Source organism: Leucoraja erinacea, chromosome 20 (assembly GCF_028641065.1).
Source record: "Leucoraja erinacea ecotype New England chromosome 20, Leri_hhj_1, whole genome shotgun sequence".
NCBI classification, from domain to species: Eukaryota; Metazoa; Chordata; class Chondrichthyes; order Rajiformes; family Rajidae; genus Leucoraja; species Leucoraja erinaceus.
Window position 1 is genome coordinate 8,737,731 of NC_073396.1, and position 22,491 is coordinate 8,760,221.

Here is a 22,491-nt window from a genome sequence, read left to right on the forward strand (position 1 = left end):
TTGTACACACACGGAGGTTGTACACAGGTTCCCCTGTGACCTGTGTGGGTTTTCTCCAGGTGCCCCAGTTTCCTCTCACACTCCAAATTCGTGCAGCTTTGTAGGTTATTTGGCCTCTGCAAATTGTGTGTAAGGTAGAACTAATGTACGGGTCGGAGCGGACTTGATGGGCCAAATGGCCTGTTTCCACACCCTATCTCCAAACTAAACTAAATAAATTTAGGAATGCTATTCATTTGGTATAATAGAGGAATTATTAAGAGAAGGAACCATGTGACGTTTGGAGGAAGTAGGGAATCTACACCCATAATCCTCACATAATCCACATGATGTGTGCCGTTCCTTGTGACGAACTATAAAAGGAATTGTACAATATCTTTCTGTAGAGAAGTCCAATGGAAAGTGTTGTAATAACCAAATATGACGCACAGGCTAAATGGGTTTCATAAGAAAGATTCTTAATACATGGCAGATACAGATTTTCGAGAACCAGAGGGGGTGGAAGATTGTAACCGTCACGTGATCAGCCCTGTTTCGACATGCAATCAACTCGACGTGCACAAACAGAAGATCAAATAGAACAAGTTGTCCTACAACTTTAGGGTGTGCACAGAAAGAAGATGAGAACCGGAGGACATTGGTTAAGGGTGAGGGTGGCGAAAGATTTAATAGGAACCTGACGGGTAACTTTTTCACACAAAAGGTGAAGGGCGTATGGAGCAAGCTGCCGGAGGAAAGAGTTGAAGCAGTGACTATCACAAAGTTTAAGAAACATTTAGATGGGTACATGGATGGGACAAGTTTAGGTTTGGACATGGATTGGCTAAGGTAGGACATGGGCAGGTTCAGAGGGATATGGGCCAAATGCAGGCAGGTGGGACTAGTGTAGATGGAACACGTTGGCCGGTGTGGGCAGGTTGGGCCAAAGGGCCTGCTTCCACGCTGTAGCACTCTATGACCCCATGACAATATATCAAGATGGTGAGGCAAATAAGGCAATACTCAAAGTGAGGTAAATTTAAATATAATCTGTGTTAATTTATGTATCTCCTATCTATCTATCTATCTATCTAACTTCTATACTGTCACTAAAACTCTCATCTTGACCACTTCCTGTTTGCGTTTTTTTTAATTTGTGCAAAAATGGTAACCTATATCGCTAGGATTTTTTGCCACCTTACTCACCGTTCTCCTCTGCTCCAAGCGCACCAAGTTGTGTTCTGATCGGTGAAATAACAGAAACGTTATGAAGATTTAAAAAATCGTGAGATCAGCAGAGTGGTCTTCTCACCTGTCGGTCACCATGAAGGTAACACCCCTTCCGGCACCCGTGGAGAATAAATTCCCGGAGGCGGGGCTGAGTCCGTGAATAGCGTGTGCGGGCAGAGAGCCTCTGAATGAAGTAGGAGTGGGACTGGGAGCTACTGCATGGGGCCAAAAGCTGAAGGTGCGGGGTGAGCAGAGCTGCGTTTGCTGTGACCACCCCCCCTTCCCACACACACACCCATCCCCATCTTCCACCACCACCCCCCCCCCCCCCACACACCCCTTCCTTCCTGCACCTTCCCTCACACCCCCTACCCCCCACACCCCCACCCCCCTCCTCCCACACACCACCCTGCCCCACATCCCCCCCTCCCCCACATCCCCCCTCCCCCACACCCCCCCCCCCCACAACACCCTCCCCCTAAGGTGAAGGGGAAAAGATTTAATATGAACTTGAGGGGTAACTTTTTCCCACAAAGGGTGGTGGGTGTATGGAACGAGCTGCCAGAGGAGGTGGTTGAGGCAGGGATAATCGCAACTTTTAAGAAACAGTTAGACAGGTACATGGATAGGACAGGTTTGGAGGGATATGGGCTAAAGGCAGGCAGGTGGGACTAGTGTAGCTGGGACAGAAGAAGGGTTGCACCCGAAATGTTGCCTATTTCCTTCGCGCCATAGATGCTGCCTCACCTGCTGAGTTTCTCCAGCATTTTTGTCTACTTTTGTATCTGGGACATGTTGGCCAATGTGGGTAAGTTGGGCTGAAGGACCTGTTTCCACGCTGTATCATTGTAACTCTAACTGCAAGATACGCATTTTAGATCCTGCTCATCACAAGCTCTTTGGGACTGTGCAAGTTCAGAAATAATGCATGCAAGTCATAAATTCCTAGAGAAAATATACTTTTTATTACCCATTGCGTTGTTACAAAAAAGCTTTGTTTAATATCACAAAACTAAACAATCATAAGAGCACTGATCTTAACATTTAGATTGAAGCTTCAAGTGCAAATCTACAAAGAGTGAATTTTGTTAAATCTTAATTTAATTCAAATCAATATAGGCTTAAAATATTTGGAGCGATATGGACCACACGCAGGCAGGTGGAACTAGTGTTGCTGGGACATGTTGACCCGTGTGTGGGCCAGTGGGGCCGAAGGGCCTGTTTCCACACTGTACCACTGTATGTCCCTATGTACATCATATTGGTCAGAATCCAGCTTACATCATCAAGTCGCCCACTCATGTCAGCAACTGAGGCCAAGAAAAGTCATTACGTTGAGCTGTTTAGACAAAAATCAAACACTTCTGTGCTTTTAGAAACACAAACACAGCTGTTCCATGAAACTGTGGATTAATAAATACTCTCCTTCTGCTTCTCGTTTGTTCCCAGACGGACCAAAGGCCAATTTTGTGCATTCTCAGATGGTGAGGATCATGCATTTTTTTTATTCGAATGAATAAAACTCATAATCTGAATGCAATCAGTCAGGAGGTTAGAGGTATAGGTTTAAACCCATGATCAATGCTGGACACCTACACACACTATCCAAATCTACTTGCAAGTGAATGGAAAATAAACCAATCGTTTTATCCCAGACCGCATCGCCTTCCTGTAAGCCTGGTTGGGGTAAAATAGTGCAACTGTTGCAAAATGATTTCAAAATACTTCACTTCCCTGTCCAAAATGGTGAAATCGTACCGTTAGCAATTGCATCACTAAACCCTGTCCTGGAAAACTTCATAATACCCGAAGTTAAAAACCAGGGTGATCACAAAGTCACGAGGGCGCAGCAGTGGAGTCGCTGGCCAACTGCACCAGCGACCCGGGTTCGATCCTGACCACGGGGAGCTGTCTGTACATTTTTTATACGTTCTCCCAGTGACCGTATAGGTTTCTCCCGGGTGCTCTTGTTTCCTCCCACGCTTCACAGTCGTACAGGTTTGTAGGTTAGTTGGCTTTGGTAAAAATTGTAAATTGTCCCTGACGTGTGTAGGATGGTGCTAGTGTGCGGGGATGGCTCGGTGGGTCGGAGGGCCTGTTTCCGTGGTGCATCTCTAAACTAAACTCTTCAGTGTTGCGGCAATCTTTAGCCGTCAATAAAAAACATTATTAAGGGTGAATAAGTCTCTTTAATTCTATGATCATTTGTTTTGCAACAGTTCAGTTGAGAGCAAGCAAAAGAGGAATTAAAGGAACACAATCACATGCATGAATGTTAATGTGTCTGATCACAGGTCTGTCAGTAGTTAAGTGATAGGCATCGGTCATTACATTTGTCTCTTGCTCGACAAGTTGTCTTTGTGAATGGAAGAGCAGCTTACTGGAGCTTAACAACTACTAGTGAACGATATTATGTAAAGGAGGGGTTGGACACCGTGTTATAGGAAAGATGCTGTCAAGCTGGAAGATTTACGAGGATGTTGCCAGGACTCGAGGGCCTGAGATACAGGGAGAAGTTGAGCAGGCTAGGACTTTATTCCTTGGAGGATGAGGGGGTGATCTTATTCGAGAGGTGTACAAAATCATGACAGGAATAGACAGGTAAATGTACAGAGTTTTTAGCCCAGAGTACGGGAAATCGAGAACCAGAGGTCATAGGTTTACGGTGAGGGGGGAAAAGATTTAATAGGAACCCGAGGGGTAACTTTTTTTTTTAAACACAAAGGGTGATGGGTGTATGGAACGAGCTGCCAGAAGGGGTAGTTGAGGCAGGTACTTTCATGACATTTAAGACATTCATGCAAGTACACAGATAGGACAGGTTTGGAGGGTTATGGGCCAAGCAGTAGCAGGTGGGACTATTGTAGATGGGGCATTGGTCAGCATTGGCAAGTTGGGCCCAATGGCCTGTTACCAGGCTGAACGACTCCATGGGTTGTCAAAGCTCCTGGTGGGAGATTTCAAGAAGTGATTTCAATCAGAAACTCGTTCTAGCCCTGAAACAAATCTAGTGTGAATCACTAAAAAACAAATATAACATTAGTCGGTATATTGCATAAATAAATGGCTCCTAATGAAGTCTGATGGAACACGTATCTTTCATTAACAGATTGAATTGTGGAGATAGGCAGCAGGCTATTGTCTTAAATGTCCATTTGCTAACAGTTGCCCAATGGTTGAAGTGTTGTGAGCCTACAACTTCAGGTAACACATGTCATCCCATTTTGCCTTCAGTCTGAAGAAGGGTTTCGGCCCGAAACGTCACCTATTTCCTTCGCTCCATAGATGCTGCTGCAACCGCTGAGTTTCTCCAGCATTTTTGTGTACATCCCATTTTGCCAAATGGCCCGCCATGACATAGCATCGGAACTTGGAATAGGGAAAGTATTGAAACTTACCGAACAATGCAAGGCCTGGATAGAGTGGATGTGGAAATTATGTTTCCACTAGAGGGGAAAGTCTATGACCAGCGGCCTCAGAATTAAAGGACGTACCTTTAGGCAGCAGATGAGGAGGAATTTATTTAGTCAGAGGGTGTAGAACCTGTAGAAGTCATTGCCACAGATGGCTGTGGAGGTCGTCAATGGATATTTTTTTAAAGACTGACATTGACGGATTCTTGATTAGTACGGGAGTCAGGGGTTATGGGGAGAAGGCATATACGCATGGGCTTGAGAGGGAAAGATAGATCAGCCATGATTGAATGGCAATTTACACGAGGGGCCGAATGGCCTAATTCTGCTCCGAGAACTTATGAAAACGGCCAGATCTTGAAGCAATGTTTTACAGGCGTTTGTAGTTCCCAAGGTGAGCTGCACAATTGGGGCATCTGTGTTCCACATCCTGGAGGCTATCCACACAAAATGGGATCAGGCAGCAGCCAAGCATACACCTGTCAAAAGGCAGAAATGTTATACAATTAGTCAAATTAATTAGGTCAGGTAGCATTATAAACATTTGAGTAAAGTTTGCAATATGGAAATATAAACCATTTTGAATCGGCACATTCACTGAAATAAGAAAAATAATCCAGTCACCCAAGTTACTGGGCGACACAGTGGCCTAGCGGTAGAGTTGCTGCCTTACATCGCCAGAGACCCGGGTTCGTTCCTTACTACAAGTGCTGTCTGTACAGTGTTTGTATGTTCTCCCAGTGATCTGCTGCATGGGCTTTCTCCGGCTGCTCCGGAGTCCTCCCACACTCCAAACATGTACAGGTTTGTAACTTAATTGTCTTGTTGTCATTGTCAATTGTCCCTGGTGTGTGTAGGATAGTGTCAGTGTGCGGGGATCGCTGGTGGACACGGACTCGATAGGTCACAGGGCCTGTCTCTGCGCTGTATCTCTAAACTAAACTAACCTAACAAACTAAAGTATGAGTGCAAACCAAATCTAGTCACTATGTGCTGAAGTAAGTCAGCAGGTCAGGGAGCATCTCTGGTGACTTCATGTTGGGTCCCTTCTTCAGATGCTGCCTGACCTGCTGAATGACTCCAGTACTTTGTGCCTATCTTTGGTGTAAACCAGCAATCGACATGTATTTATCCTACCCTGGAACTCCATCCTCATCAGCCTGGCAATGCTCCAACTTCACTCCTGCCATCGTGAAAAGGGTATTGGAATTTCACACAGAGAGTTGTGAGTGTGGAATTCTCTGCCTCAGAGGGCGGTGGAGGCCGGTTCTCTGGATACTTTCAAGAGAGAGCTAGATTGGGCTCTTAAGGATAGTGGAAGTCAAGGGATATGGGGAGAAGGTTGGAACGGGGTACTGATTGGGGATGATCAGCCATGATCATGTTGAATGGCGGTGCTGGCTCGAAGGGCCGATTGGCCTACCCCTGCACCTATTGTCTATTGAGTCTGAAAAATGTAACTTCCAGGTTCAGGAGCAGCCTCTTCCCTCAAGCTACTGAACACTACAAACTCAAACTAAACTCCGAACTATAAAAGGGTTGCACTAAGGACTCTGGGGCTGTGTTTTGTTTCTGCGCTATACTGTGTTTTCTTTAAAAGTATTGAACCTTTTTGTTTGCGGTGTTATCTATTGAGTGCTGCAAGAAAGAATGTGCAGGAAGGAACTGCAGATGCTGGTTTACACCGAAGATAGACACAAAATACTGGGGTAACTCAGCAGGACAGGCAGCATCTCTGGAGAGAAGGAATGGATGACGTTTAGGGTCGAGATCCTTCTTCAGTTACTCCAGCATTTTGTGTCTGTCTGTACTAGAAAGAATCATATCGTTCACATTTTGGGACATCTGACAAGAAAACACTCTCCACCCTCGAAAATGGAATCCTACATTTAACCATATAATAACCATATAACCATATAACAATTACAGCACGGAAACAGGCCATCTCGGCCCTACAAGTCCGTGCCGAACAAAATTTTTTTTCCCCTTATCCCACCTGCCTGCACACATACCATAACCCTCCATTCCCTTCTCATCCATATGCCTATCCAATTTATTTTTAAATGATACCAATGAACCTGCCTCCACCACTTCCCCTGGAAGCTCATTCCACACCGCTACCACTCTCTGAGTAAAGAAGTTCCCCCTCATATTACCCCTAAACTTCTGTCCCTTAATTCTGAAGTCATGTCCTCTGTCCTTTAGCTGTGAATTTTACTCATAGCAGCACAGATACACGGATGAGTACAATTCATCTCAGCCTTTATTAGCTCGTGGTGCCTACTTTACAGCAGGGCTTAAGAAAAGCTTCTTCCCAGTAATCATCAGGCTCCAGAAGGAATTCATTGCCACAGACAGCTGTGGAGGCCAAGTCGATGGATATTTTTGAAGGCGGAGATTGATAGATTATTCATTAGTCGGGGTGTCAGGGGTTATGGTGAGAAGGCAGGAGAATGGCTTTGAGAATGAAAGATAGATCAGCCATGATTGAATGGCGGAGGAGACTTGGTGGGCCGAATGGCCTAATTCAGCTCCTGTAACTAACTTGTGAGCACCCAATTACTGCACAACACTAACCATCACCTCGGCAACTGTTTTAGTTGTACTACGGACTTTAGTTTGATTAACTAGTATTACAGTGATTAATGTATTGGATTATTTATCACTGTATATTTGTGAGTCATTGTATTAACAGACCCATTAAGCTGCAGTAAGAATTTACTTTAGTTTAGAGATAGTTTTGAGTTTTGAGTATAGAAGCTGGGATGTAATGTTAAAATTGTACAAGGCATTGGTGAGACCAAATCTGGAGTATGGTGTACAATTTTGGTCGCCCAATTATAGGAAGGATGTCAACAAAATAGAGAGAGTACAGAGGAGTTTTACTAGAATGTTGCCTGGGTTTCAACAACTAAGTTACAGAGATAGGTTGAATAAGTTAGGTCTTTATTCTCTGGAGCGCAGAAGGTTAAGGGGGGACCTGATAGAGGTCTTTAAAATGATGAGAGGGATAGACAGAGTTGATGTGGACAAGCTTTTCCCTTTGAGAATAGGGAAGATTCAAACAAGAGGACATGACTTCAGAATTAAGGGACAGAAGTTTAGGGGTAATATGAGGGGGAACTTCTTTACGCAGAGAGTGATGGCGGTGTGGAATGAGCTCCCAGTGGAAGTGGTGGAGGCAGGTTCATTGGTATCATTTAAAAATAAATTGGATAGGCATATGGATGAGAAGGGAATGGAGGTTATGGTACGAGTGCAGGCAGGTGGGACTAAGGGGAAAAAAAAATTTGTTCGGCATGGACTTGTAGGGCCGAGATGGCCTGTTTCCGTGCTGTAATTGTTATATGGTTATATGGTATACAGCGCAGAAACAGGCCATTCGGCCCACCGGGTCTGTGGGACCCTGCACTAGCACGATCCTATACACTAGGGACAATCTACAATTTACAATCCTGTACGTCTTTGGAGTGTGAGAGAAAACCAGAGCACCCGGGAAAACCCACGCGGTCACGGGGAGAACATGCAATCTCCGTACAGGCAGTACCCCGTAGTAGGGATCGAACCTGGGTCTCTGGCGCTGCATTCCACGATATCACGATATCATAGCACAGAATGAATGGAGCCTTTCCCACGTCGCAATCACCTTTCATGAGGAATTAGTAATCACATCTACCTGCTTTATTCCCAGATCCTATTATCCACGGATCCGCTCCTTTCATTCACCCATCCTCCTATTCCGGCGCTTGTTATATTTCTTCAAAGTTTTCTTTCGTTTAGAGATACAGTGCGGAAACAGGCCCTTTCGGCCCACCGGGTTCGTACCGACCAGCCATCCCCGCACATTAACACCCACTAGGGACATTTTTTACATTTACCAAGCCAATTAACCTACAAACCTGTACGCCTTTGGAATGTGGGAGGAAACCGAAGATCTGGGAGAAAGCCCACGCAGGTCACGGGGAGAAGGTACAAACTCCGTACAGGCAGCACCCGTAATCGGGATCGAACCCGGGTCTCATGCGCTGCAGTCGCTGTAAGACAGCAACTACCGCTGTGCCACCATGACCGCCCTTTCCGAGAGTGCTCTTTCTTTACACAAGGGGCGGTGAATGCCTGGAACGCGCTGCCTTGGTGATCGTGGAGGCAGACACGATAGTGGCGTTGAAGGGACATGGACATGCAGGGGTATGGGATACTTGCTGGCAAATAAGGGTTGGTCTTGGCATCATGTTCAGAAAGGAAATGACTAAATCCCATTCAAAGGCAACTCCCCTCCACTTCAAACAAAATAATCTTTCCAGGAAATGGATATTTTCAAACAAATTAGCTGTGTCCGTGGTAACTTTGAATAGAATGCTGCAGTCCGTTGGCACCATGTAGTATCAGGTGACAGGGTTAATTGTTAAGGTTTAACTCAACGTGACCCAGTCTAACACAAAACGATGACACGCCTAGAATTACTGCCTCAGCTCCTGTGATCTAGTAGACTCCTACGAGGACTAGAGGGTCTGAGCAACAGGGAGAGGTTGAGAAGGCTGGGTCTCTATTCCTTCGAGCGCAGGAGGATGAGGGCGGATCTTATTGAGGTGTATAAAATCATGAGAGGAATAGATCGGGTAGATGCACACCGTCTCTTGCCCAGAGTAGGGGAATCGAGGACCAGAGGACATGGGTTCAAGTTGAAGGGCAATAGGAATTTGAGGGGTAACCTTTTCACACAAAGGGTGATGGCTGTATGGAACAAACTGCCAGAGGAGGTAGTTGAGGCAGGTACTATCCCAATGTTTAAGAAACTACACAAGTTTGGGGGGATATGGACCAAGCACAAGCAGGTGGGACTCGTGTAGCTGGGACATGTTGGCCGGTGTGGGCAAGTTGGGCCGAAGGACCTGTTTCCACACAGTATCACTCTATCCAACCCTCCGCTACTGTGTGGAGATTGCATGATCCCTCCCCTCAAATCCTGAGGGCTTTCTCCAGGTGCCCTGGTTGCCCCTAAAGACACAAAGGTCTGATTGAATAATTGGCCACTGAAAGTTGCTCCTGATGTGTAGTACGTGCTAGAATCAGGGGAGCTGATGAGAATGAGAGGAGAAAATGGGATGAGTGTACCTGGGCGTTTTATGGTTGGTCTGGACTTGGTGGGCTAAAGGGTCTACTTGCGTGATGTACAATGGTGGCACGGTGGCGCAGCTTACAGCGAATGCAGCGCCAGAGACCCGGGTACGATCCCGACTACGGGTGCTGTCTGTACGGAGTCTGTACGTTCTCCCCGTGACCTGCGTGGGTTTTCTCCGAGATCTTCGGTTTCTTCCCACACTCCAAAGACATACAGGTGTGTAGGTCAATTGGCTTGGTAAATGTAAAAATTGTCCCTAGTGAATATAGGACAGTGTTAATGTGCGGGGATCGTTGGTCGGAGCGGACCCGGTGAACCAACGTGGCCTGTTTCCGCACTGTATCTCTAAACTAAACTAAACAAAACAATTCGACGATTGGCGCTATACCAGTCAAGTGCTTTATAATTCTCTGCCACAGAAGGCAGTGGTGGCCAAATCACTGGATGGTTTCAAGAGAGATTTAGACTTTACGCAAATGGAATCAAGGGACGTGGAGAGAAAGCAGGAACGGGGTACTGATTTTGGATGATCATCCATGATCAAATTGAATGGCAGTGCAGGCTCGAAGGGCTGAATGGTCTACTCCTGCACCAATTTTCTATGTTTCTATGTTTCTATTATCAAACAAGGCAAAAGACAAGCTTCAGTGTGGACATTTCCAAATCAGCAGCACTCTCCATTCTCTGATTAATGTCCAATTGATCTATCAGTTTTAGTCCAATTTAATCACTTGATTTCTATAATCTTGTCCCATTGTCAAGGTAGTTTCTGCTTTGACGGTTGTCAGTGACCAATGTTCAAAGCCTAGAGGCGGACAATTGTAATTGTGTACTTTTTTCATCAACTTCGTTCCAAGTGCCTGACCCTCTTATCGCGAGATCAACTCTGAGATCTAGATGTGTCGGAAGGAACTGCAGATGCAGGTTTAAACTGAAGATAGACACAAAAGGCTGGAGTAACTCAGCGGAACAGGCAGCATCTCTGTTTCACTCATTATCACCTTGCCCACAGCCAACAATAGACCATTGTGGGCTCCATTTTTCCATGATCATCGTTGCTGGCTTTGATTTGTCCTTTTGCATGCCTTTCATTCGTTTGTTCTTTGTATCTTTTCATATCTCTCGTTTTCCTCTCACCTGACTCCCAGTCTGAAGAAGGGTCTCGACCCGAAACGTCACCCATTCCTTCTATCCAGCGATGCTGCCTGTCTCGTTGAGTTACTCCAGCTTTTTGTGTCTGTCTGAGATCTAGATGTTCTTGAATTTAGTAACTTTAGAATGGAGGGGGGTTGAAACGGCCAAAGCCAAATCCTAAATGTGTCAAACATTGGCGGGTCGGCACAGTGGTGCAGCGGTAGAGTTGCTGCCTTACAGCGCCAGAGACCCAGGTTTGATCCTGACTACGGACACTGTCTGTGCGGAGTTTGCACGTTCTCCCCGTGACCGCGTGGGTTTTATCCAGGTGCTCCGGTTTCCTCCCACTCTCCCAAAGACGTACAGGTTTGTAGGTTAAAGGGTTCAGTAAAAATTGTAAATTGTCACCAGTGTGTGTGGGATAGTGTTAATGTTCGGGGTGGTCGCTGGTCAACGGGCCGAAGGGCCTGTTTCCGCACTGTATCTCGAAAGTCTAAAAAGTCCAACAATCCGTGCAAATGAAGTGCTCTGTGACGGATGCCAGTCAAAGGCTGGGCTCCACAATGAGATTCGCCTCCTGATTCCCAAACTCAGAGCAGGAATACAACACTCTTCTCCTGTCCGGCCTAGTGAAGCTACAGCTGAACTAGCAGCACGAACCATCCCTGGTGGACCCACCGCCTCGAGGATTCCGGACCTTCACTCCCTACAGCACACTTATCCTACACACTAGGGGACAATTTACACTTTTCAGAAGCCCAATTAACCTATAATCCTGCACGTCTTTGGAGTGTGGGAGGAAACCGGAGCACCCGGGGAAAAAACCCACAAGGTCGCATGGAGAATGGACAAACTCCGTGCAGACAGCACCCGTAACCAGATTCGAACCTGGGTCTCTGGCGCTGCAAGGCAGCAACTCTACCGCTGCGCCACCGTGCCGCCCCACAGTCAGCAAATGCCAGGAATGTGGACTGGTTAGTGAAGGGCCTGTCCCACTTTCCCGAGTTACACACGAATTCTCCCAAGTTTTCCCCTTGATTCAAACTCGGAGATGCCAGCCGTAGGTACTCGGGGCTGTTTTTTTTACTTGTTGACATTTTTCAACATGTTGAAAAAACGTCCCGACTTACCTGATGCCCCAAGTACCTACGGCTACCTACGAAATATCTACGGACTCCTACGGCCTCGCTACGGACATTCTCCTTTCACAACGGTAGAACTACTGCCTTAGAGCGCCAGGGACCCGGGTTCAATCCCGACCACGGGTGCTGTCTGTACGGAGTTTGTTACTTTCTGCGTGGGTTTTCTCTGAGAGCTTTGGTTTCCTCCCACATTCCAAAGATGCACAGGTTTGCAGGTTAACTGGCTCGGTATAAATGTAAAAAAACAATTGTCCCTAGTGTGTGTAGGACAATGTCAATGTGCGGGAATCGCTGGTCGGCGCGGACTCGGTGGGTCTGTTTCCACACTGCATCCCGAAACAAAACTAAATTTGGGCCTATTGTGTTTATGCCAGCACTCAGGGAATTCTCTTTAACTCCATTCCCCCCAGTAATTCCCTGTAACCTACTCTCCCACCCGTGCATGTTCACATCCCTATGAATCGTCAACCCCCACACCAGTATCATTCATTCCATTATTCATTCATAAAGTACGATTCATTCATCCTTTTGCATTGCAGATTTGGAAGACTAGTTGAATTACTACCTACCCGACCAGGAAGAGACCTCCACAACTAAGCCATGTCAGTGCTCCAGGAGTGTGGTTGACTTGCGTTAGCACCACTTGGTGACAGGAGGAACAGGTTATCTGCATCGGTTGAGGACCGAGGTTCCGAGATGGCTGCACATACACCGCCTGCACCACTAAGAGAAGGAGAGGAAGAAGGTGAGAGAACATCACACAGCAGAGGAGTATAGTGTGGTATTCTCTGCCACATAAGGCAGTGGAGGGAAATTCACTGCATGTATTCAAGAGAGAGTTAGATTAGTTATAACTGATAAGGGGCACTGATACTGATTGAGGATGATCAGCCATGATCATATTGAATGGCGCTGCTGGCTCGAAGGGCCAAATGGCCTACTCCTGCACCTATTTTCCATGTTTCTATGTAAATGAGATGAGAAAAGTCCGCGTTGATTACAAACATTTGACTGGAGTGTTGTGGTCTTCTGATGTGGAACGGGTTTGTGAGGATGAGAAGGTGCAGCGTGGCCTGGAGCTGGGTCGCCAATTTGGAAAATCCAATCCAACATTGATATACCTGGATGTAAGATACAAACCTCATCAAACTACACGAATGCTAACAGCTGCCTTGTCCAGTTGTTACTTACTCAATAGATTTCATAGAACAGCACAAGAAGAGGCCCTTCGGCCCACAATGTCCATGCCAAACACAATGCGAAGATGAGCTCATCTCCCCAGCCTGCACGTGATCTATACCCCACCATTTCCTGTACATCCATGCACTGGGGACTATTTACAATTTTTACCAAAGCCAATTAACCTACAAACCTGCTCGTCTCGGGAGTGTGGGAGGGAACCGGAGTTCCCGAAGAAAACCCACGAGGTCACAGGGAAAACGTACAAACTCCGTACAGACAGCACCCATAGTAAGGATCAAACCCAGGTCCCAGACGCTGTAAGGCAGAGACTCTGTGTTACTCCTTGATTAAGGATCTGCCAATCAACCCCCCCCCCCCTCACTTGTATCCACCCATCACTTGCCAGACTTTGACCTGACCCAGCCTCTTTTCCAGCTCCATCAACTGGAATTAGTCTGAAGGGTCCTGACCCAAAGTCACCTATTCATGTCTGACAGGCCAAATTACTCCAGCACTTTTTTTTTTGTAAATCAGCATCTGCAATTCCTTGTGTCTGCACATCTAAAACCATGTTAAATACCACTATCGTGTTTGCTGATTAACTACCCTATCTAGTCTCTCAACTATACACTTGCATCAGGAATCAGCTCCATCAGTCAGCAAGATGTGGCTGAACTATCTCATTTACCTGCACAATTCCCCATCTCCCTCCAGAGTGGCACAGCTGGTTTGGCTGCTGCCTCACAGAACCAGAGCTCCAGGTTCAATTCCGACCTTGGACGCTGTCTGAGTGGAGTTTGCAGGTTCTCCAGGTGACCGCATGGGTTTCCTCCAGGTGACCGCATGGGCTTTCTCCCACATCCCAAAGACGTGCGTGTTTGCAGTTAATTCGCGCTCTGTAGATTGTCCCTGGTGCGGAGGGAGTGGATGGGAAGGTGGGACAGCAGAGATGTGGTGTGAATGTCGGTGCTCTTGAACCCAGTGGGTCGAAGGGCCTGTTCCAAGGCTGGATCTTTCCATCAATCCAGACATTTATGAATGAACTAAACCAAGCCTCCCCATGCCATCCACAAGATTGAATGCCAGAGCTTCATCACCCGTTGCATGGAGACATTTGTCATCTCATTCTTAAAAGGAACTGCTCCTTATTCCAAGGCTTCAATCCCTGGTTGGACAATTCCTCAACCAGGGAAATCCATGGCCCTCGTGGGTTTTTACCGGGTGCTCTGGTTTCCTCCCACACTCCAAGGACGTACAGGTCTGAAAGCTAATTGGTTTGGTATCATAGGAGATTGTTCCTCGTGTGTGTAGGATAGCATAAGTGTGTGGGTATCACTGGTCGGCATGGACTCAGTGAGCTGAAGGACGTTGTATCTCTAAACTAAACTAAAGTGCATTTTTAAACCAGAGAACGCAGTCACTGTTTCGTCACCACAAGATAATATGGTTGTGCGTTCAACAGAAACTCCACCCATGGCCCACAACTTCTTATACTTCCTTGGGCAAGAAGCCAACTGCTTCCAGGTGTTTTAAAACGCTGAGGTTTTAAAAAGCCTCAACAGTAGCTTTGGTTGTTGGCAAGGCCAGGCATTAAACAAGCTGCCAGAGGAGGTAGTTGAGGTTGGGACTATCCCTACGTTTAAGAAACAGTTAACCAGGTACATGGCTGGGACAGGTTTGGAGGGATATGGTCCAAGCACAGGGAGGTGGGACTGGTGTAACTGGGACACGTTGGCTGGAGTGGGCAAGATGGGCTGAAGGGCCTGTTTCCAAACTGAATCACTCTATAGCCAAAAATGCTAGAGTAACTCCATGGGTCAGGCTGTACTATACGTGTACCCCTATATCTGACTTGACTTGGGGCATAAACAGCTCATACATAGATCAGGCTGGTGAATCTGTGGAATTCTTTGCCACAGAAGGCTGTGGAGGCCATGCCGATGGGTCTTTTTGAGGCAGAGATAGCTAGATTCTTGATTAGTACGGGTGTCAGAGGTTATGGGGAGAAGGCAGGAAAATGGGATCAGAAGATATATAGATCAGCCATGATTGAATGGCGGAGTAGACTTGATGGGCCGAATGGCCTAATTCTACTCCTATCACATGAACATGATCAGTGGTGAGTCTATCGAACATGTCTGCTTATTAAAGGCCTTATCGGGAAACAGTGTGAGGAGACTCAAATGGCTTCAACAAGCCATAGTAACTAATGGATATTTAACTCCTCATGAAACAATGATCACTTGTGGAGGTGAAATCAGTCATTAATCATTGTCTCGGTTAACTTTTACCTGGTGTTTTGAAATATCTCTCCCACATATCTAACAAATAAATACCATAGATGTCAATGTTCCCGTAGGAAGCATTGACTCCACTTGCTAAATGGGGTTCACCTCACTAAAGAGGTCGTTTGTTAACATTTGGGAGACTTGCAGCTGTAATCTCAAAATTGCAACAGATAAGAACCGAGACAGAACTATGAAGGACTAACCCCCCCCCCCCGATAGATAAGAAAGCCTGATTCTCAGCAGAGTGTTTTATGTTCCCCATCCCAATATGTGAGCTCCAGGGTTAACTATATTATAACTCATTCATCCTCCTTATAATTTTCAAAATTCCTGACAGCTGGCAGCATCCCTGGAGAAAAGGGGTAGTTAATGTTTCAGGTTGGGACCCTTCTTCACACTGATTTCCAGGTTGGGCGGAAAGCAAACTAGAAGACAGGAGGGGAAGTACAAACACGGCAGGGTTCTATCACGCTTTGTTCCGCCCCATCACTTTTAAAAAGTTCATAAGTTGTAGCAGCCGAATTAGGCCATTCGGCCCACTAAGTCCACTCCACCCCGCCATTCAATCATGGCTGATCTATCTTTCCCTCTCAACCCCATTCTCCTACCTTTGCAGATGACACAAAGCTGGGTGGCAGTGTGAACTGTGAGGAGGATGCTATGAGAATGCAGGGTGACTTGGACAGGTTGGGGGAGTGGGCAGATGCATGGCAGATGAAGTTTAATGTGGATAAATGTGAGGTTATCCACTTTGGTAGCAAAAAAACAGGAAGGCAGATTACTATCTAAATGGCATCAAGTTGGGAAAAGGGGAAGTACAACAGAATCTGGGGGTCCTTGTCCATCAGTCTATGAAAGTAAGCATGCAGATACAGCAGGCAAGAAAGCGAACGGCATGTTGGCCTTTATAACAAGAGGACTCGAATATGGGAGCAAGGAGGTCCTTCTGCAGTTGTACAGAGCCCTTGTGAGACCACACCTGGAGTATTGTGTGCAGTTTTGGTCCCCTAATTTGAGGAAGGACATTCTTGCTATTGAGGGAGTGCAGCGTAGGTTTACAAGGTTAATTCCCGGGATGGCAGGACTGTCATATGCTGAGAGAATGGAGCAGCTGGGCTTGTACACTCTGGAGTTTAGAAGGATGAGAGGTGATTTCATTGAAGCACATAAGATTGTTAAGGGTTTGAACACGCTAGAGGCAGGAAACAAGTTCCCGATGTTGGAGGAGTCCAGAACCAGGGAGCCACAGTTTAAGAATAAGTAGTAAGCCATTTCGAGCGGAGACGAGGAAACACTTTTTCTCACAGAGAGTGGTGAGTCTGTGGAATTCTCTGCCTCAGAGGGCGGTGGAGGCAGGTTTTCTGGATGAGAGAGCTAGGTAGGGCTCTTAAAAATGGCGATGCTGGCTCGAAGGGCCGAATGGCCCACTCCTGCACCTATTGTCTATTGTCATAACCCCAAACACCTGTAATAATCATAAAAATCTATCTCTGCCTTAAAGATGACACATGAGAGACCTCTTCCACCCCTGCAACAGACTGTTCCAGCCGCTGCCTCCATACCCCTATGTGGCAATAAATACTGTAAATCATCCACAAGCTGTACAGAACGTTTTTTTTCCTTTGAATTTTATTCCTATGATTTGGTATTGTGTTTAGATCAGCTTTGTTTTGTTGTTTCCCATGCCACTTCATTTCAAGAACCATCTCGTATGTTCCTCTGTGACACTAGACCACCTGAAATTTTAATTGAGATACCCAACATGCCTGTGACGTTGGCAACCATAGATCAAAAATTGTTTGTTGGTGGTATTAATAGCTGGAATCCCAAAATCTAACTTTGCCGAAAATACTGACTGAAATTTTAATTGAGCTACATTGTGCGCAAAGAGTGATCACTGTGTTTTACAGCATTTAAAGTGGCTTTTCCGAAAATACCTGACTTATCGCAAAGTCAAGGTTTTTCGAATTCACTTATCCGAATCCCCCACTCAAATGAAGGAAGTTACGATGCAGCTTCATAGGAATTTGGTCCGACCACATTTGTAGACTGGCGTGCAGTTTCGTTTAGATTAGAGATAAAGTGAGGAGACACGCCATTTGGCGCACCGAGTCCATGCCTAGTATCACTTGCCTGTATTCCATATGACGGGAAACATTGGAAGCATCCCACATTCACATTCTTAGCAAACACAGGCAAATGAGACAAGTCAAGTCAAGCCAAGTCAACTTTATTTGTCACATACACATACAAGATGTGCGGTGAAATGAAAGTGGCAATGCCCGCAGGATTGTGCAAAACACCACAGAACAACAGAACAGAATAGAATCAGTATTTACATTTTAGTAACAAAAAGAAAAAAAACGTTAAAAAAGACACAACACAACAGTAAATTAGTAAATTAGTAAATTAGTCCCTGGTGAGATCAGAGTTTACAGTCCTGACGGCCTGTGGGAAGAAACTCCGTCTCATCCTCTCTGTTTTCGCAGCGTGACAGTGGAGGCGCTTGCCTGACCGTAGCAGCTGGAACAGTCCGTTGCTGGGGTGGTAGGGATCCCTCATTATGTTGCTGGCTCTGGATCCGCACCTCCTGGTGTATAGGTCCTACAGAGGGGGGGGGGGGGGGGTTTCCATAGTTCGTTCGGCCTAACGCACTACTCTCTGCAGATCCTTCCTGTCCTGGGCAGAGCTGTTCCCAAACTAGATTGAGATGTTGCCGGACAAGATGCTTTCTACAGTCCCACAGTAGAAGCACTGAAGGATCCTCAGAGAGACTCTGAATTTCCTCAGCTGCCTGAAGTGATAAAGGCGTTGCCTTGCCTTACTCACCAGTGCGGCAGTGTGTGTTGTAGTCCATGTCAGACCCTCTGTGATGTGGACTCCCAGGTATTTGAAGCAGCTCACCCGATCCACAGTAGTCCCATTTATCTCCAGTGGCGTGTACGTCCTCGGATGTTGAGCCCTTCTAAAGTCCACAATCAGCTCCTTTGTTTTTTTGACATTCAAGAGGGGGCTGTTGGCCTGACAGCAGAGTGCCAGGTCAGGCACCTCCTCCCGGTAGGCCTTCTCATCGTTATCAGGGATCAGGCCCGCCACCACAGTGGTGAGCCGGCCGGGCCGGGCGATGAAAGGCCCCGCGAACAGGCCAATTCAAGCTCCGCTCTATGATCTTTGCTCCACCAGACGTCGCCCTCCTCCAATCACCGCGCTCTATCCTCAGTCCCACCTCCTTACCTCCGCCTCTGACCGACACCTCCCTCCTCCAATCATCGCGCTGAATCATCATGGTCCCCCCCCCCCCCCCCTCCCCCCCCCCCACTGCCTGCTGACCGATGTGTCTCTCGTCCAATCGGCGCCCTCAATCATCAGTCCCACCCCCACTGTCTCGCGGGAAGCGGAGATTTTTAATAACCTTTTTTCAACCGAGGTTTAAAATACGGATTACATGAGGGGGATCATCCCCCACCTCTCAAAACAATGAGGAGACGTGCCCTCCCTCCCCGTCCCCCTGAGATTTCCGCCCCTGCCGACTACGGGTGGAGTTTGTACGTCCTCCCCGTGACTTTTCTCCGAGATATTCGGTTTCCTCCCACACTCCAAAGACGTACAGGTTTGTAAGTTAATTGGTGTAAATTGTCCCTAGTGTGTGTGTAGGATGGTTTTAATGTGCGGGGATCGCTGGTCGGTGCGGACTCAGTGGGCCAAAGGACCTCTTTCCATGCTGTATTTCTCTAAACTAAGCTAAGCTGAGCTGCAAGCTAAACCAGAGGACATAGCTTTCAAGGAGAAAGGAGCAGCATTTAAAGAAAGTGTGCAGAGCAAGTTTTGTTTTCATTGATGGCAATGGATACCTAGAACCTACTGCCAGGGATGGTGGAATCAGAAATGATAGCGGAGTTCAAGGGGGCTTTTCAAGATGCACATGGATATGCAGAGAATGGAGAGATACGGACCACGTGCAGGCAGGTGAGAATAGTTTAAATGGGCATCTTGTTCAGAAGAGCCCATTCCCATCCCATGCTACAAGCTATAATCTGGGACTCCTGAACAATGGAAGGTCAGTAATAAATACCTTGGCAACAATTGGCACAATTCATGGTGGATGGGTGCCAGGACATGCATGGAGCGTGCTGACCCAAGAGCAAGGCCTTTCCAATCCATCAACCACGGCCTGGATCCAGCGGGCTGTGAGGGAAGAGGAGTTCCCTTCACTGTTCATTGACTTACCCACAGGAGGTTGACCAATCACGACAGGGTACGGAGGGGCCATTGGAGCTGCCATCGGAGGCCCTGGTGGATAAGCTGGGTTTCCATGGTAACCTGGTGGCTGCGTAGATGCAGGGTAGGCAGGGGGAGCGTTGCTTGTAACCTTCCCCTCCATTAGCTCAGATCACCTGAAGACACACAAAGAAAAAGTTTCTCAAACTTCAAGAATCAGATTAAGACCAGTTTAAATTGAGAAGTTTTCTTTCTTGCTAGGCAACAGAGCACGATTATTCCGTGGATGCTGGCCACCCACATCATATACTCATAAGAATGAGGCACATAGCAGCAGAGGTCATCATCAAACACACCACCATTACTTGCTCCTGTGCAATACCCATTCAATTGCAGGCACAATGCGAATCTCCCACAGGGGCATCAGAACCAAATCTACTGCTTCCTTGCTGCAAGCCATTGGATATTTGGCTCTCCAAATAGTCCTAACATATGATGCCTCTTTTTCGTCTCCTGGTATAAGTTCATAGGTTTTTGGAGCATAATTAGGCCATTAGGCCCATCAAGTCTACTCCGCCATTCAATCATGGCTGATCTATCTTTCCCTCTCAACCCCATTCTCCTGCCTTCCCCCCATTAACCCCCTGACACTCGTATGAATCAGGAGGGGGGGGGGGAAGAGAAGGGGAGGTAATCGGTAGAAAAGGGGAGGGGTTTGTGGGAGTTACTTGGAGGTTACGCAGAGGTTACCAAAAATTGGAGAATTCTACATTGATACTGTGTGGGCGGAAACTGCAGATGCTGGTTTACACCGAAGATAGACAAAAAGCAGGAGTAACCCAGGGGGACAGGCAGCACTCTGGAGAGTAGGAATCGGATTGGCTAAAAAAGCTGTTTTGACCCAAAACGTCACCTATTCCTTCTCTCCAGAGATGCTGCCTGTCGCGCTGAGTTACTCCAGCCTTTTGTGTCTATCGTTTGTTATCCAATTAGTATTTTACCCGATTTTTAATTCCAATTTCACCTTTATAGTGTCCAGATCCATTTTCAACCCCCCAGTCACACCTTTTGAGCCACGGACTGCATCATAGATTTTCCAGTTGCTATTCCAAGCATGATCCATAACACAGCACCACTGTTCTCTCCACAACCAATGTTTGAAAGTCAAATCAAACAAAGATAAGCTAACACAATGAACTGAAACCTTGTGGCTTTAGTATCCCTGGTAACCACCAACACGGAAATATTACAGCAGAAAATATTGAAAACCAAATAAACGAGAAGACATTTAGCTTGTTCTGCAAACCCATGACAAGAGGAAAAAGAAATCAATGGGATAAATCGCATTCTGACCCTTTAAAATATACTTCCAAAGTGGGAGGATGCCAAAAATCTCCAAAGGGGAAATGTGTGCATTAAAAGATATTACAGATACAAGTTGGTTTTCAAATTGAACAGATACTCATGAAAAGCTTTTGATGGTACTGGGCCTTTACTCACTCAAGTTTAGAAGGATGAGGGAGAACCTCATTGAAACTTACCAAATAGTGAAAGGCTTGGATAGAGTGGATGTGGAGAGGATGTTTTCACTAGTCGGAGAGCCGAGGACTAGTAAAAAGGCTGTGGAGGCTGTCAATGGATATAGATAGGTATAGATAGATTCTTGATTAGTTAGGGTATCAGGGTTTATCAGGAGAAGGCAGGAGAGATAGATCAGCCATGAATGAATGGCGGAGTAGACCTGATCTGGCCCAATTCTGCTCCCATCACTTATGACCTTATAAATACCCACAAAAGAAACATAGAAAAATAGGTGCAGGAGTAGGCCATTCAGCCCTTCGGGCCAGCACCACCATTCAATATGATCTTGGCAGATCTTCTAAAATCAGTAGCCCGTTCTTGCATTTTCTCCCATGTCCCTTGATTCATTTAGCCCTAAGAGCTAAATGTAACTCTCTCTTGAAAACACAAAATACTGAGAAAACAGATGTGAAGCTTCATAATTGTCACCATATCTATTCACTTCACATATCTTGGCTCACTTGCCAACTTGGCATTTTACAAATGTATAGAAAGAAACTGAAGACTTTGGATTTTACACCAAAGGTAATGACCGATTCCTTCTCTCCAGAGATACTGCCTGACCCGCTGAGTTACTCCAGCATTGTGTGCCTATCTTGGGATTTTTCCAGTTGTTTTCCTTTGGATCGCTGTTGCCATTTTTGAGAGATGTGATGAACGAAAAAACAAACAAATTTGGCTATCTGATTGCACTTGCGGTCAGCAGCTCATGGCTGCGGTTACATTCGCACGCCGTCAGAAGTTTGTGGGTTCGACCCCCAACTCCAGGGACTGGGGCATCAAACTGATATTCAATTGCTGTTCGAAGATTGCTACATTCCAATAGACGAAAGAATAAACCTCCCTCGACCATCTTTCCCAGTTTTTATCGCAAATCGTTGAGAGATTTCTATCGTGTACAAGTTGGCTGCTGCACTTCCTTGAAGATAGGCTCTAGACCAAAAAGATCACCTATTCTCAAGTCAAGTCAAGTTTAGTTTTTGTCACATACACATACGAGATGTGACGACAGTGAAATGAAAGTGGCAATGCAAATCCCGCGGACGTTGTTTTGTGAACACTTCACCCACCTTTGCCTGTAAAAAGACAAACAAGGGAACTAAAAACATTTCGTTGTCTCTGTACTGTACACTGACAAACAATAAATTGAATCATTTCAATTTTTTTTCAGTTATAAACACAAACACAAACAACACATATTC

General features: G+C 46.3%; 1 protein-coding gene across 1 annotated transcript in view; it reads right to left on the minus strand.

Annotated features, from left to right (window-relative positions):
• Positions 1-4,642: 4,642 nt before the first annotated feature.
• The window catches only part of LOC129706734 (LITAF domain-containing protein-like), a 29,466-nt gene continuing 11,617 nt past the window's right edge, over positions 4,643-22,491 (minus strand). Inside the window, exons 2-4 of the mRNA XM_055651167.1 lie at positions 19,718-19,884; positions 12,590-12,743; positions 4,643-5,101 (exon numbers count right to left, since the gene is read on the minus strand). Of these exons, the coding sequence (XP_055507142.1) occupies positions 4,993-5,101; positions 12,590-12,743; positions 19,718-19,871 (417 nt within the window). The 5' untranslated portion in view covers positions 19,872-19,884 and the 3' untranslated portion in view covers positions 4,643-4,992. The remainder of the gene's footprint in view (positions 5,102-12,589; positions 12,744-19,717; positions 19,885-22,491) is intronic.